General features: G+C 41.5%; 1 protein-coding gene and 1 pseudogene across 1 annotated transcript; one reads left to right on the forward strand and one right to left on the reverse strand.

Moving 5' to 3' along the window:
• Nucleotides 1-67: 67 nt before the first annotated feature.
• On the reverse strand, nt 68-1248 carry LOC130881731 (zinc finger protein 124-like). The gene is made up of 3 exons (XM_057781529.1): nt 1237-1248; nt 330-456; nt 68-132 (listed from the first exon to the last, which is right to left on the reverse strand). The coding sequence occupies exons 1-3, from the start codon at nt 1246-1248 to the stop codon at nt 68-70; spliced, it is 204 nt and encodes a 67-aa protein (XP_057637512.1).
• Nucleotides 1249-1692: 444 nt separating this feature from the next.
• On the forward strand, nt 1693-3638 carry LOC130881812 (zinc finger protein 664-like; annotated as a pseudogene).
• Nucleotides 3639-17649: the final 14011 nt, after the last annotated feature.

The following is a 17649-nucleotide window of genomic DNA, read 5'->3' on the forward strand; positions in this document are numbered from 1 at the left end:
ACATCTTTTACTTCTTCATAAAATGTCCTAGCACAACAGAACTATAAAATGTGGCTTGGGAAACAAATTACCTTAATTTCCTGCAGAGATTTTCATACTCATTTACAACCTCCTGGTTTACCAGGTTGTTTCCTAAAATGTAGAACAAGAGAAATCGTTAAGAAATATTAATAACAGAAAAAATTAGACAACAGCTAAATTGAAGGTATAAGTGATCCCATCTGACACATTCACCCCCATCACCCTTCCATAATCCAATTCATACATCAGCACGGATAAACTAGAAACACTTGTCCTGTGATGGACTAGAAAAGGCAATGCTCAGGTACCTATAGAAGCCAGGTTCCTCAAGGTTTCCTGCATCACATCTTTGTACAGTTTCTTCTGGGATGGATCCAGCAGAGCCCACTCCTCCCGGGTGAACTTCACAGTCACATCCTCAAAGGTCACTGGCTCCTAAAAGCACACACATATATTTCCAGGACAGTCAGCCTCATGATCCTGGAGATGCACACAGGATTAATAAGAAGTTGACATGACACTATGTTCCACAAGTGTTCACGTTGTCTTGATCATCACACTGTACTGTTCATACGGACTGAGATTCCCCAAACACAAATGCTACAAGTAAACTGGAGCTTTCTGGGAAAGAGACATCAGGATAGCACGAGCTCTGGTGCAGGTAATTTTGTTAGTTTCTCTTTCTGCGTCTCATCTTCCTAACTACTCTCATCACAAAATCTGATTGTCTACTACTCACCAGGGACTCAAGAACAACTGTCCTTAGAATGTGTGTGCTTTTAGAAATGTTGGAGAAAACAGTCACCTGGTATCTGGGGACTGAGATCTACAGTGAGTCCCTCCCCTCATAGCTGTGAAGAATGAGGGAGAGTTCTCAGACCGTTGATGACAACTATATCCTAAGTTTAAAACCCTAGGAACAGCAACAAAAGCACAAGAACAACACCTCTTCTCCCTTAGAAGCTTTGCAATAATTTCACAGGCATCAGATAAATGTTATCTGGTTAATCCTGAATATTTTCTCTAGCTGATGAATCTAGTTTGGTAGACATTGCTTGCAATGTTTTTATGCCTTAATTTTAGTTGTGTATGCATGGGGGTGAACAAGCATACCATAGTGCTCTTGTGGAGGTCAGTGACAACTTGTGGGAGCAGGGAGCCAGTTTTCTCTTTCTAGCTTAACATACCAGCAGCTTGCATAGCAAGTGCCTTTACCTGCTGAGCCATCTCAGCAGGCCTCTAGTTAATACTTCTTAAAATTTGTTAGGAAGCTGAGCACATCTCCTGTGGTTGCACTAGAGGCCAGTATTAGAAAGTACATAGCTGGGTTCTCTGTCCTATTCTTCAGCAAACAACAACACAGGACTCATGATGAATAATTCATTTCATTTGTATCCTTATTTGCTCTCTGTTGCTGTGCTAAAACATGATCAAATGTCACTTGGGGGGGCTGGAGAGATGGCTCAGAGGTTAAGAGCATTGCCTGCTCTTCCAAAGGTCCTGAGTTCAATTCCCAGCAACCACATGGTGGCTCACAACCATCTGTAATGAGGTCTGGTGCCCTCTTCTGGCCTGCAGACATACACACACACACAGAACATTGTATACATAATAAATAAATAAATAAATAATCTTTAAAAAAAAATGTCACTTGGGCAGGAAAGTGGTTATATGGACCACAGGTTACAGCCAATCACTGAGGGAAGTCAAGACAGGAGACTCAGGAAGGACATGCCAGAGGGCTGGAGAGATGGTTCAGCTGTTAAGAGTGTTGCCTGCTCTTCCAAAGGTCCTGAGCAACCACGTGGTGGCTCAGAACCATCTGTAATAGGGTCTGGTGCCCTCTTCTGGCCTGCAGGAATAAGGAAGAGTCTTTGACCTGTAGACTCAAAAAGTCAGTTACATAATTTTATACTCAGAGAGGAAAGAACCAGGGCATAGTGATAACGACATCAAGGCAAACTCAGCTTCTAACAGTGCAAACAATCCAGTGTCCCATCTCTAGTGTAGATTCATCATTTCTGGGCTCCCAAGGTCTTAGCCCCACTTCTCCAGGTCTGCTGCTGATAGCACACATAGATTTTTCTAAACTCAAGCCCGAATCACACCACATCTGCTACTGTCCCCAGTGGTCATTCTACTCTGCTGGCATCTCCAATATGCTGGTGGGTCTACTCTATTTGAAGCTCATTTAGAATGTGCATAATATTGTGGATTCAAATTTTTGTTGAACAGTTATGGGAATATCTAACGCTCTCAAGGAGACATGCTCCATCATACATGAATACCATTATTTCATTTGTAGTACTCCTCAAGAGGTCTTGGAAAGCATTGCAGTCCAAACATGTTACAGGCAATTTCTCAGCATGAAACCAACATTTCTTTCCTTCAGTCATTAGTAAACAAAGTCTTAGTCATGTGCTCTTCACCTGTTTTGCAGCAGTCAACTGGTAGAGAAATTCCGTGACTATAAAGTAAGTCTTCAGTGTCCAGAAATCCTCAGCTGGTATTCCAGAGTCTTCCATGAACTTGAAATCTTCTTCAGAACTTGCCACAAGTGAAAAGCATGTGTGTGAAGAAGGAAGCATTGGCCGTTCATCTCTAGGTGTGCCCCTGAACCATCAGGAAGAACAGAAACCTCACGAAGACCAGGAATATGGTCAGAAGTTGTATAAACATAAGGGGTTCGAAGGCAGCTCCAGTTCTCCTCTGTCCCTTCAGACACATAAAGGTGCTCACACTGGAGAGAAACCTTCTAAAAATAAGGAGTGCAAAGAAGACCTTCTTTGTCTCCGATCTGGTCAAAGGAATGACAGTCATACTCATGCAAAGAAGTCTTACGTATGTAAATAGTGTGGGAAATGCTTTTCATATCTCAATTTCTTAAAAACACATGAAAAGATTTGTTGTGGTAAAAATACCTGTGTATGTGAACTGTGTGGGAAAGGCTTCGTTAGGTTAGGTTACCTTATAAGGCATAAAATAATAATTCACACTGTTGACATGTCTTCTATATGTAATCATGGTGCAAAGTCCTATGTGTGTAATCGGTGTAGGAAAACTTTTTCTCGTTCTGCTTCCCTTCGAAGACACACAAGAATTCACACTGGAGAGAAACCGTATGTATGTAAGCAACGTGGGAAAGCCTTCACTACTTCTAGTAACCTTCAAGTACATGAACGAACTCACACTGGGGAAAAACCGTATGTATGTAAAGATTGTGGGGATGCCTTCAGGCTTTTCATTCAGTTGCAAAAGCAGGAAGTAAGTCACAGTGGCGTGAATCCCTTTGTTTGCAAGCTATGTGGGAAAAGCTTTACTTGTTCCGGCTCCCTAAAAACACATGAAAGAATTCACACTGGTGAGAAGCCCTATGTGTGTGATCACTGTGGGAAAACCTTTGCTTATTCTAGTACCCTTAAAACACATGAAAGAATTCATACAGGAGAGAGACCCTACAAATGTAAGAAGTGTGGGAAAGGATTTATATCTTCTAATCAGCTGGAAATACACGGAAGAACTCACACTGGAGAGAGACCTTATGTAAGGAGTGTGGGAAGGGCTTCTTAACATCATATCGTTTGGGAAGACATGCACTAATTCATAGGAAAAAATAAAGATATTTGTAAGTAACATGAGACAGTCTTCTCTTTTTTATTGCACTTTTTTAAAGGATTTATTTACTAGTGATGTATACTAGTGTCCTGTCTGCATGTATCCCTGCCCACCAGAAGAGGGCACCAGATCTCACTACAGATGGTTGTGAGCCATCATGTGGTTGCTGGGAATCGAACTCAGGACCTCTGGGAGAGCAGCCAGTGTGCTTAACCTCTGAGCCATCTCTCCAGCCCAAAACAGCCTCCACTTAATCTGCTCTCACAGAAATCAAACTACACGAGAGTGAAAGTTTATGTTTAAAATGTGGGAAAATGTCATAGTGGAGAGAAAGAAGTGGGGTTTTGTTGTTGGTTTTTTTGTTTGTTTGTTTGTTTGTTTGTTTTGGTTTGGGGTTTTTGGTTTTTGAAAACCGGGTTTTGTTGTATAGCCCTGATTGTCCTGGAACTTATTCTGTAGACCAGGTTGGTCTTGAACTCAGAGAGATCCACTTGCTTCTGCTTCCCAGGTGCTGGGATTAAATGCGCATGCCATCACAGTAAGGCTTGAGAAGCTATATATTTTTTTTAATCCGATGTGGCTTTTAGTATTAGAAAGGCTACAAGTAATGAGGGAAAGTCGGCTTCATTCTTTTAATTGTGAAAAGGAAGTAAAATAGCTCACACTGGAGAGAAACCTTATGCACGCAATGTAGAAGGCCTTCTACATTGTAGTTCTCTCAGGGCCCTCAAAAGATATTCAAGTTAATATTTGGGAGAGAAATTGTTCATACATGGGAAATCTTCCAAATTTTTCAATTATCCCAGGTTCTTTTACAGACATGAATATACTCACTGTAGGTTAATAAAGGATTTGTAAAATATTCATTACCAGTTTTATAACATTTAAAAGAATGTATCTTGAGAACTCATTGTTGCAAAATATGTGAGAAAATTTCTTAGATCAACTTAAAAATTAAGAAATAACAAGGTTAGGGAAACAAGGTTGATTAAAAGAGACAATTAAAAATGCTCATTTTTAATTCCAGCACTCAGTAGGCAGAGGCAGGCTTATCTCCAGGACAGCCAGGGCTACACAGAGAAACTTGAAAAACATGAATTGGGTCCAGGAGGTTGTGCAAAGATGGGGACAGATCACCGAAGTCTAATAAATCAGAAGCAAACTTTATTCCAGAAACCAGAATCCAAGAAAAAATAAAAAATAAAATAAAAAACCTCCATGGAGCACAAAAAGCTTATCAGCTAGCTGAGACCACAGCCAGAGATGGATTTTGTAAGGCTGTGGCAATGGCTGGCTTCTGAACCCATCTTTTTTTTTTTCTACTAGGGGCACCAGGCATTAGGTCTGAACAAAGGAATTTTTACAATCTCAAGGTAAAACTCAGATACAGATTGCCTTACTTTACAATCTTCATTTACAGAGTTTTTCAATTAAACTAGTGTTTGTACTTAATCTATTGTCTTCCTTGGCACTTCCAGGTGGTGTTTACTGAGCCCTGTGCTCTCCCCTTTGATGCTGCCGGTTTCCCATAGCAGGGATAATGCGTAACCTACAGGTCATATATCCATCTCCTAAAAGTTGACTCAGCTCATATCCGTAGGCTAGCCTCAGTTTGCAGAGAGATGCTTTGGCCTTGTAAATAGAGCTATGGGTTATTAAGCGGAATAACCCACTGTTAATAGTTAACCCTCAAGCTGCTGAGAAAGCTGCAGACAGTCTGTTCTTCTTCTCCTAGGCTTACAACTTTCTTTATTTTTTATTTTAATATTTTTAATTTTTATTTTTATTTTATTTTATATTTTTATTTCCTGTTTCCGGAATCTACATTTTTATATTCTTATTCTTGGATTCTTCAATTGACACACATGTGCAGTCACTTCAGATCTAATTTTCTGCTATAAGAATGACAAAAATCTGTGCCATATCAGGTGTAAAAGCAAATACTGGAGAAGTCCCTTGAAAATCCCTCAGGCTCATTCTGACAAATGCCAGCAATACAAAGGACTGAACACTTTTTTGGGTGGGTGGGTGTTTCTTTGCTTTATCCAGAAAATACATACTGTGAATGAAACGTCCTATTTTGCTATTCTAAGTTGACCCTGAATTGGCCATCTTCTGGCGTTAGCTTTCCCGATGTTCCCAGGCAAGGTGTCAGCCTCCACATCCAGCAATATAGTTCATTTTTAAAGATCCATGTCTGGGGTCCAGATTAGCACTAATCCATCCATGTAGGTGAAGTGGAACAATCACTTTCACCCACCACGGTAGACCTTCATCTCAAAAGAAAATCATGAGAATAAAGCGAAGTATAATGAAATCATCTTGTTTGCTGAAGAGCTAGTGTGTAAGTTTAATGAATGATGTGTTTTTATACATGAGTTAGTTTTATCTTTCATTTGGTTTTGTTTTACTTAGCAGCCCGTTGATATTTTAATATGGAAGTATTTATTAATGCTATTTTATTATTCCAGGCAGTGATGGCGTGTGCCTTTTATGCCAGCACTTGGGATGCAGAGGTAGGAGAATCTCTGTGAGTTCAAGGATGCCTGCTCGACAAAGCAAGTTCCTGGACATCCAGAGCTACATAGAGAAACCTTGTCTCAAGAAAAATAAATACATACATACATACAACAAAAAAGTATTTTGTTTCATCACTTTAGTTAGTAAGCCATTGATTTTTTAAAAATGAATATTGAGATTATGCTACTGGTTTCATGGGGCAAAGTCTGACATTCTTGGCTATAGCCTCATTCATTTTTGCTTTTGTTGGTATTGGGTTTTTCGGTTTTGTTTTTGAGACAGGCTCGCACTGTCTAGCACGGGATAACCTAAAATTCACAACATAGAGGAGGCTAGCCTTGAGCTCCCAGAGATCCAACTACGTATGCTTCATGAATGTCTAAGTCATTATTTTCCATGAATTAAAAAACCATTTAAAGATTATACGTGGTGTGTGTGTTAGTGAGTTATGAACATGTTTCCTTGTTCTATAACACCACTTTCTCTCTTGAAAAGGTTTCGGAGTTGGACTGTAGTCAGGAAGATGTGATTTATTACCTATCTGTACCAATATAGCTCTGAAGATAAAAGCAGGCTTGTGATGAAAACCCGCCTTCTGGCCGGGCGGTGGTGGCGCGCGCCTTTAATCCCAGCACTTGGGAGGCAGAGGCAGGCGGATCTCTGTGAGTTCGAGACCAGCCTGGTCTACAAGAGCTAGTTCCAGGACAGGCTCCAAAACCACAGAGAAACCCTGTCTCGAAAAACCAAAAAAAAAAAGAAAAGAAAAAAAAAAAAAGAAAACCCGCCTTCTATGTACGTACTAGGGATTCAGGCTCAGTTCCTTGTGCCTGCACAGCAAATTCTCCTAACCCACTTGAGTCATCTCCTGAGCCATAGCCACTTTTATTTCCTTATTGATTTACATCCATTCTTTTATGTGTATGCTTATTTTTCTCTTTGATGACTCTGATGTTTTCTATTTGCCTACCTGTCTTCAGTTTTGATTGATTTTCCATTCACTTTTAGAATAACAAATGTTAACCTTCCCATCTAATCAGATGGTAGGGTTAAATACATTATACATACACATACATACATACATATATACATACATGCACACATATACACACACAGATATACATACATACACACATACATACATACATACACACATTTGAGGGGATTGGTTCCTTTTGAATTTTACAACACGATCTTTCTTTTATGTAGCTGTGGCTCTCTTGGAACTTGCTGTGTAGACCAGGCTGGACTCAAACTCATAGAAATCTACCTGTCTGTTTCTCCCCAGTGCTGAGATTAAAGGTGAGCACCACCAAGCTAAATCATAAGTCAGATCATGTTTACAAGTTTGCTATTTTTTCTTTTCTTTTATGTGGCTAGCTACCTGTGTTATATACATCTAATTACAGAGTTTTTCTTTTGTAAATTTGTGTTTACAATGATTTTTATCCTTTTTATTGTCATTTCTTCAATCATTCTAAAAGATAAGTTGATATTTGTGTCCTCTTGGTAAAGATCGTGTGCACCATAGACTTGGTAATTTCCACTAAATGTGTTCATATACAGTGAGTGAGCCATGTCTTCTCAGAAGCATTAGTTTTTTGGCAGAGGACTAACAGGAGTTGAATATAATTCTATATTTGTGAAATCATACTTGTGAATTTTTTTCAAAGGCTTCAATAATGAAGTGAAGAGAAATTTAGTATCTTAGAAATAATAGGCAGATTGGTAAGGAGAGGGGACTGTGTTTACTGCCATGACTCAACATGTTTTATGCTTACCAGATTTTACAAATAACCTAACAGGAAGCCCCATATCTTTTGCTGTAGTCTGTAAAGAGCAGTGGTCAGATGACAGTGGTATGGCACATGTAATTTCTGCAGCTTTGCCCCTGCTGTGTGAGATGAAGACCAGGGCTCTAGTGCCTTATGAACACTAAAATATTTCCCATGATATATTGGATACTGTTCTTTAGAAATACAAATTTTCTATGGTTTTTCAATAAGATACATGATCGTAGCCTCTTGGTAAGGTGAAAATATGTTGAAAAATGCATTTTACACTTAATTCTATGATGGTTACATCTCTAACCGTTTTCAGATTATTTACCTTATCTTGTGATGTGGGAGGACATTTTTGCATTTTATTTTTTGACACATGGTCTCACTGTATAACCAACCCCTAATGGCCTGGAACTTGCTATATAGACCAAACTAGTCTCAGACCACAGAAATTTGCCTGCCTCTGCCTCCTGAGTGCTGGAATTAACAGTCATGTGCCACAGTGCCTGGCAAGACAGGTCTCCTTTGATGACCTGTCTCTTTTTGAAAAAGTTTTTAAACCATTAGCAAGCATTATTGTATGTAAATTAATGGTGAACTAGCTTGCTTTAGGTTGCTGGGATAAACATCAGGGCCCAAGGAAGGAGAAAGGAACATGGAGGACGAAAAGGTTTATTTCATCAAAGTGGGAATCAGTGTAGGCACCTAGAGGCAAGAACTGAAGCACAGGCTATGGAGAAATGCCGCTTACTGGCTTGTTCCTCATAGCTCCCTCAACCTTCTTTATTATACAGCCTTGGGCCATTTTCCCAGGGGTAGCACTATCCACCATGGACTGGGGCTCCCACATAGTATTGAAAATGCCACACAGTTGTCCTTATAGGACAATCTGATACCGGAATCTTCTCAGTTGAGTTCTCTTTTCTCAGGTGACTCTACTTTATGTCAAGTTGATAAAATCAGAACCAGCACAAATGGGTTTGTTGTCGTGGTATGTTTATGTGTTTCTTAGCTTCTCTGATATGTTCACTTTTCTGTATCTATCTATCTATCTATCTATCTATCTATCTATCTATCTATCTATCTATCTATCTATCTATCTATCTTATTGAGATAGGGTCCCTCTATATAGCCCTGGCTTTCCTGGAAGTACTGAGATCAGGTTGGCTTCAAACTCACAGTGATCTTCCTGCCTCTACCTCCTCTGTACTGGGATAAAAGATCTGACTTTTGGTACCTCATTCTTTTTTTTGTTTGTTTGTTTTGTTTTGTTTTGTTTTTCGAGACAGGGTTTCTCTGTGGCTTTGGAGCCTGTCCTGGAACTAGCTCTGTAGACCAGGCTGGTCTCGAACTCACAGAGATCCGCCTGCCTCTGCGTGCACCACCATCGCCCGGCTTGGTACCTCATTCTTAAAAGTACATTTTGGAAGTTGGAACAATGACTCAGCAGATAAGAGCACTGGCTGCTCCTTCAGAGGACCCAGGTTCAATACCCATCATCTGCATGGTGGCTCACAACCACCTGGAACTCCAGTCTCTGGGAATCCAACGCCCTCTTCTGCTCTCCAGGAGCCCAGACATAATGCAAGCTAAGCACCACATGTCAAAATCATAACAGTCGGAAGATTTTAAAGTAAAACTCTGGACTCCTCACTTCTAATTTCTCTAGAAAATAAGCATTAAGCTGAAAAGTAAACCAGGCACAGCTGTCAGCCTCCTCCGCTTGTCTTCCCATCCCACTGCAACTGTCTAAGGTCCAAAGTCTCCTTAATCTCAGGAGCTAGAGACCAGTGAGATTGAACAAACAACTCCAAAACTACAAAGAAAGTGCACTGACTTAATTCTGAAAGGTTTATTGAAGCAATGTTCATTGCTCATGTATGCATGTTAGTGCATGCCTGAGTGTATGTGTGTGTGCCACACGCATGCAGGAGCCTTCCAGAGTTGCGAAGAGGTGCCAGGTCGCTTGAAACTGGAATTACAGATGGTTGTTAGCCACTGAGACCATCTCTCCAGCACCTTGTGTTGGTTTTAAATTAGAACAAATGCTGAAGAAAAGTGAGAAAGAACTTCTGACAGTGAAAGTTGCTCCAAGGGAGAAATATCAATAGTTACATGTACTTGGTGATGTCTTTTTTTATGTCAAATCAGGTAGTAATTTCTCCTTTTATTTTATTTTATTGGTTTTTTTTTGAGTTATACATTTTTCCCACTCCTCTTCCTCCTCTCCCCCTCTACCCTCTCCCGTGACCCCCATGCTACGTGTTTACTCAGGAGATCTTGTCTTTTTCTCCTACCTATGTGGATCCACGTATGTCTCTCTTAGGGTCCTCATTGTTTTCTATGTTCTCTGGGGCTATGGCGTGTAGGCTGGTTTTTCTTTGCTTTATGTCTAAAAGCCATGTATGAGTGAATACTTCTCCCTTTATTTTAAATCTGAGTCATTGATGTTTATAACATACCCATCTACCAAATGATGTTTTCAAGTCGGAAGGGTGAAAAGGGCTTTTTGTCAATCTTGGATTTTCCTACTGGTCTCAGTGTTAGGTTTCACCGTTGTATGAAAACACTAATTCTTTTTTGTGAATAAAAAAGAAAATACTTTTGGATGCTCTCCCCCTTCCTCCCCCCCCCGTGTGTGTGTGTGTGTGTGTGTGCATGCGCCCACGTGTATATCTGTGTGTGATGTACATGACTCACCTTTGCAGAGGTCAGAAGAAGACATGTGGAACTCTGCTCTCATCACTCTCTACTTTCCCCCCTTGAAGCAGGGTTTCTCACTGAACTTGCAGCTAGATCGGCAGCCAGGTGCAGCTATCAGCCTTCTCCTCTCCTCTTCCCATCCCATGGCAAATCACTAGGGTAACAACAGGCTCACATGTACCTCCTGCAGCTTTGTGTGTGGGTGCTGGGTACTAGAACTCAGGGCCTCACACTTATGTAACAAGAACTCTTACTCATTGAGCCTTCTCCTGAGCCTTAAAATCACTTATATGTTGATATTAAATTATCCATTGTATGTTAGTTTTTCTTGTAACATTATTTTTCTGTATATCTTCTTAGAATTTGACTTCTGTTCAAACTACTTGCACCTGAGCATATGTTAGCCTTCCCTTGCTCCTAGGATAGTTATAAGTGCCATATTCTAACAGTAGATCTGATCACATTTACAAATTTCCCTAGTTTTGTTTTCTGTGTCACAGCCATTATTATATGCTTCATTTTTTTTGTTTGTCTGAAGCCAGGAATTGAATTTGTTTAGATTTTATTTATGCGTGTATGTCTGCATGCGTGCATGCATGTGTGTGCATGCATGTGTGTGTGTTTGTATGTGTGAATGAAGTTAGTTTATGCTAAAATAGTAACAACACCTGAATCCCACTTGATAGGCTAAGAATCTGGTAGCTGCTTGGTCCTCTAGACTGGATGCCTTAGTGGTCCTTACACCTTTAAGGATGGCCAAGAACAAAGACACTAATGACAACTTATGATGGAGAGGATGTGGGGTAAAGGGAACACTCCTCCATTGCTGGGTGGAAGCGCTAGCTAGTACAGCTGCTTTGGATATCAGTATGGCAATTTCTCAAAAAATTAGGAGACAACCTACGTCAAGACCCAGAAATACTACTTTTAAGTACATACCCAAAGGATGCTCAATAGTACCACAAGGACATGTACTCAACTATGTTCATGGCAGCATTGTTTGTCATAGCCAGAACCTGGAAACAACCTAAATGCCTCTCAACTGAAAAATGGATAAGGAAAATGTGGTACATGTACACAGCAGAAAAAAATACTGACATCTTGAAATTTGCGGGCAAATGGATGAATCTAGAAAACATCACATAGAGTGAGGTAATCCAAACCCAGAAAGACAAGTATAATATGTACTTACTCCTAAGTAGCTTTTATACATAAAGCAAAGAAAAAACAACCTACAATTCACAATCCCAGAGAAGTAGACAACAAAGAGGACCCTAAGAGAGACATACACGGATCTAATGTACATGGGAAGTAGAAAAAGACAAGATCTCCTGAGTAAATTGGGAGCATGGGGATCGTGGGGATTAGGGAAGAGTGCAGAAGGGGAGGGAAAAGTGAGAGAGGGGACAGAGGAAAATATATAGCTCAATAAAAACAATTAAAAAAATAAAAATCAACCATACACACGTTAGATTAAAATTTATTAAGACTATAAATCATAAGCAATTAACAGGCTAGCATAAATACTGACAAATTATAGTCTAAGTAAAAGTATCTTACTTAAAATACTTTAAATTTTTACTTCATCGTAAAAGCTTTGAGAGTTTTTTTTTTTTTTTTTTTTTTTTTTTTGATTTTCGAGGCAGGGTTTCTCCGTAGCTTTTGGTTCCTGTTCTGGAACTAGCTGGAACTAGACCAGGCTGGCCTCGAACTCACAGAGATCCCCCTGCCTCTGCCTCCCAAATGTTGGGATTAAAGGTGTGCGTCACCACCGCCCGGCGAGAGTTATCTTTATGGGATGTATGGTACATAAATATTGTCTACCTGTGTTCATATCTTTATATTGTAAGCACAGTGCCAAATCTGCTTGTAAGATGAGTGAGCCTCAGCTGGAGAGATGGTTCAATAGCATTCGCTGCCCTTGCAGAGAACCTGAAGTTTGAATCTCAGCACCTACATTGCATGGTGATCTACTACCTGTAACTCAGTACCTCCAGGAACTCCAACACCTCTGGCTTTACATACATTTTTAAAGACTAAAAATTATAGATCAAAATAGCTAGACAAAGAATAGTGAGTCCTCCAAAAATTACAACTCTGAAATTAGTCCAAAGGCCTTGTACTTTACAATATAATTAAAATTTTAAGACAAAACTTTCTGATTGTGGTTAAGCTTGGCCACCAGCTGTTAAATTGGAGAAACAGCATTAACAAGAGGCATACTTCTTTTCCGTTTTAAAGAGTTTCGTTTTATTTCTAATGTGTGTGCACACGAGTGTAGTGTACTCAGAGGCCAGAAGAGGGATCTGGATTTACAAGCATCTGTGAGTCACCTGATGTGGAAATGGGGAAAAGAGCCTTGGTCCTCTGTAAGAACAGTATGAATTCAGAAATGCTTAGTTATCTCTCCAAACCTAGTAAATAAAACTTCAAAACCATAATGTTGCCACCTCCAGAGAAACAAAAAAAAAAGTGTGTGGGGGGGTCTCATGTCCTTGGGTTCACGTTGGAGATTGATGTGGTCTTCACATTATGAAATTCAACACAGCTGGCCAGACGTAACACTCACCTTTAATCTCAGCACTCATGAGACAGAAGCAGGAGGATCTCTGTGTTCGAGGCCAGCCTGGTCTACCGACAAGTTCCAGGTCAGCCAGGACTAAGATAAATGCTGTCTCAAACACAAACAGCAGAAATGAATATAAAACTGAAACAGAAGGCAAGAAGTGCACACACTTGAATGTGGTGGCATCTTTTTGTTTCTTTGTTTTTCATGACAGGGTTTCTTTGTGTAACACAACTCTGATTGTCCTGGAATTAATCTGTAGACCCGGTTAGTCTGAACTCACAGAGACCCACTTGCCTCTGCTTCCCAAATGCCCTCATAAAAGGCTTGTGCCACCATCAGCTGGCAATAGTGGCATCTTTTGATTATTATTACATTGGTTCTTGTCATAGTGTTGATGCTATGATGGTCAAAACATCTTTATTATTAAAAAAATATCTCCTGGTGGCACATTCTTCCAAATTGAAATGTTTGCTCCAAGAAAGTAAACAAAAAGGTCACATATACAGAAAGAATGGAAATTTTGGGGATGGCTGAGTGGAGAGATCACCCAGAAGTTAAGAGCACTTCCTGCTTTTGCAGAGAACCCCGGTTCAATTCCCAGTACGGACATGGTGATTTACAACCATCTGTAATGCCACTTCTAAGGTATCCAATACCATCTTCTGACATTCCTGGACACCAGGAACACATGTGGTACACATAGATATGCAAGCAAAACTCAACCACAGAAAATAAAATAAATGAATCTTAAAAGAAAAAAGACATGAGAATTTTAAAAAGTACAGAAATTTGGAAGACTATTGAGCACCCCTATCAACAGAGTAAAATGGAGTAAACAGCTTCTGGGGGTGTCACCTCTGTCCAACCAAAGTGCTGGAAGAGATGTTGGCAGTGTGGCTGCATAGAAGCTGAGTAGAAGAGATCAAGGGGCCAGGAGTCTTCACCCATGCTGGGACAGGCTTTCTGCTGATGTAACTGCTTTTGAGTTGTCTCTGCTGTTTGTAAGCACCCCCCAAATAAACATGCATTAGTTCACCAGTGGACTCTGGTTTAATAATATTTTGAACTATTCTGAGCTACTTTCTGGGGTGAATAGATGTGTGCTTTCTTGTGATTCGCAGAAAACACTGTCATACACAACAACTCTAAGCCCAATCTGGGATGGTTCTGCGAGGCCGTGGATCCCTTATATTGTAAGATAGTGATAGATTTAACACATGGACTATATGCTTTTAACTTCCTACCTCATTTTCCCAGGTTCCCACCTTCTCTTTCCTTGTTTACCCATATTTAGCTCTGTTTTCTCCTCCCTCAGGGAGAACAGGCCTCTTCAGCCAAACTGTAGAGAAGCTTGCAGACCTACCACTGGGGCCTACTCCTTACTGCAACTCTCTTTCCACATGCTGTCATCACCTAGCTCCATCACAAACTTGCTTTTTAAAACAAGAGTTGGAAAGACTCCAAAGACAATGACAATTATGACAGAGGCAAAGTCCACTCACCCATCCCTTTTCAGTGAGTTTGGAAATGTCAGAAACACTTGGAAAGTTAGAGATTGATTCCCAGTCCTGAGAATTCTGGGCCCAAGGGCACAGATCACAGAATTAGAGGAAACAGCCCTTGAATCTGTGACTCTCCTAGAGACAAGGAGGGAAGTGGGCGGGGACTGCTCTTGGTTACTACTGTGCTGAACAACACCTTAGTGACAGGGCCTGCAGTCTTGACCTGATTTGTGACACACAGAGTATCAGGGCCCAGAAAGAGGGATCTTTACAGAAGAACAACTTGTTTACCTAAGCAAACACCACCATCTGCCAGCACGCCAAGAGACATTAACTACACCAATAAGTAACAACGCCGGAAAATATACCAAATCATACCAGAACGCCAGACACGGGCCCTTTTGATCCACAACGGATGGAATTCCCTAACCTGAGACTGTAAAACACCAAAGTGTGGCAGGCATGAGTCAGGACAGGGACAGCTGTCAAAAGCCAGGAAACTTCTCAACTCCTTGCTAACCATGTCCCCTACCCCAACCTTGCTCCAGCAGTTTCTTCATGGCCAAACACTCAGCCCACTTCCAACTCCCCATCCCACAGCCTGCCTTCCCAGCGGGCAATAGACACCTCCACACCTGCACTGCTGAGAATTCTGGTCCCTCCAGTCTTCCCCTTAGGCCTCCCTCAGCTCCCCACCCAGGACTTCAGCACAGACTCTGGTCCCTGCAGCCTCTTAACCATTTCTTAGCCATTCTGTGACCTGAGCTGTCTGTCACTGTGTGAACTGCCAATGTGTGATCTGCTGGTTAGTGTTAGTGATTCAAACTGGAATAAAAGGGCCAGGTGTGGCTGTGCACATCTTTCACCCCAGCACTTGGGAGGGAGAGGCAGGCAGTCCTGTGAGTTCAATGCCAGCCTCCTCTACCTACATAGGTGCAGGCCAGCGAGCGGCATGTAGTGAGCCAATGCTGTCTTAAAACAAACAAACAAAAACAACAACAAATTCAGGGAAAAGGCCAAGCATGGTGGCACATACCTTTTACCCCAGTACTCTGGAGGCCAGGCTGGCAGATCTTTAAGTTTCAAGTCAGTCTGGTCTCTATCATGAATTCCAGATCAGGCAAGACTACATTGTGAGACTCAGTCTCAAAACACAAACAAGTTAAAAGATTGGAATAAAAGCTCTACTGCCCAGGTAGAAAGCAAAGTCAGGCTTATTTGGTAAATTGCCACCACCACCACCACCAATGCTGGTGAATATAAGTGGTCAATAAATTCTGACTGTAACCTGCCTGGCAGAACTGAGGATATTCTAAAGACTGTGAATTAATAGACATCTTCCCTCTCCCAGCCCATGGGAGTTTTCTCAGGAATCTCAAGTTGAAAGAAGGACAAGGTGCCAATCAGAGAGGGGAGCTTGTCTCTCAGAAAGATTTCACACCCTTCTAACACTTGTCAGACCCCCTGCCGGGAAGAGATTGAAGCCCAGCCAAGATGGGTCAATGAGAGGGGGACCTCACCTTGACCTGCACTGCAGGACCTGCATTATTTATTCATGTCCTTGGCCCATTAACTCAAGCTTTTATTGGCTAACTCTTATCTCTTAATTTAACCCATTTCTTTTTTTTTTTTTTGGTTTTCGAGACAGGGTTTCTCTGTGGTTTTGGAGCCTGTCCTGGAACTAGCTCTTGTAGACCAGGCTGGTCTCGAACTCACAGAGATCTGCCTGCCTCTGCCTCCCGAGTGCTGGGATTAAAGGCATGTGCCACAACCGCCCGGCTCCCATTTCTTTTTTTTAAATATATATTTATTTATTATGTATACAATATTCTGTGTGTATGTGTGCAGGCCAGAAGAGGGCACCAGACCCCATTACAGATGGTTGTGAGTCACCATGTGGTTGCTGGAATTGAACTCAGGACCTTTGGAAGAGCAGGCAATGCTCTTAACCTCTGAGCCATCTCTCTAGCCCCTTAACCCATTTCTTGTAATCTGTTTATGTTCACGAGGCTGTGGCTTACCGGGTAAAGTCCTGCTGTCTATGTCCAGTGGGGCTACATGGCTTCTCTCTTGCCCTGCATCCTTCCTCCCAGCATTCAGTTTAGTTTTCCCCACTTACCTCTATTTCCTGTGCAGGCCCAAGACAGTTTCTTTATTCAGCAATGGTATTCACAGCATATGGAGGGGAATCCCACATCACATATTGATTAGTCTCATGAAATTCGTTTTCCCAAAGTTTGGTAAAAGCCAACATTCCCTCGGGAACTTGAGAAAGTAGTTCTCACCTGCTTAAAGTTTGGCAAAAGCCAACATTCCCTCGGGAACTTGAAAAAGTAGTTCTCACCTGCTTAAATTTGATATTCTCATTATGGCTGGCAACAGGGACCTATGGCTTTTCCATTCACATATGCCTTTGGTGCCAACGTCTATGCTGGCCTCTAGGCTCCTCCTATTCTTACATGTCGCGGCCACCCTCGTCCAGCAAGGATGACGCGACCACCGGAGCTCTTCTCACTGCAGTTTTATTTCAGGACCTTTTGACAATTGTAAAATCTCTCTCTCTCTCCCCCCGGGCAAACCTCTCCCAGCCCTTAAGTAGGCCTGGGCTTCCAATCCTGGATTGCCAGGTGGGCATTGCTCATAGGTCCACGCATATGCAAGCAGCTGACAATCATTGTGTGATAATAGCATAAGTCAGGCCTTAGCCATAGGAGTTGATTATCACAGAGAGCACTCGCTTTCGGGATCGCGGAGGGCGGGAGCCAGCATCATCAGGTGCTACTCCACGCAGCTCTCTACACATAGCCATCAGGTGTGGCTTCACGCAGCTCGCAACAGTTCCCCCTTTTTGTTTTGTAAAGCAACAGGCAAGAGTAGAGGTCTGATCTCTGTTAAAAATGGAACATCTACTAGTGTCTGTCCAGGTGTCATTCACCCAGAG

The sequence above is a fragment of the Chionomys nivalis genome, chromosome 1, assembly GCF_950005125.1.
Source record: "Chionomys nivalis chromosome 1, mChiNiv1.1, whole genome shotgun sequence".
Taxonomy (NCBI): Eukaryota; Metazoa; Chordata; class Mammalia; order Rodentia; family Cricetidae; genus Chionomys; species Chionomys nivalis.

Bases quoted from the DNA above. Each gene is read 5' to 3' on its own strand.
- LOC130881731 (XM_057781529.1), bottom strand. The intron at 133-329 runs GTACCTGAGCAT...TCTACATTTTAG, and splicing joins GAGGAACCTGGCTTCTATAG to GAAACAACCTGGTAAACCAG.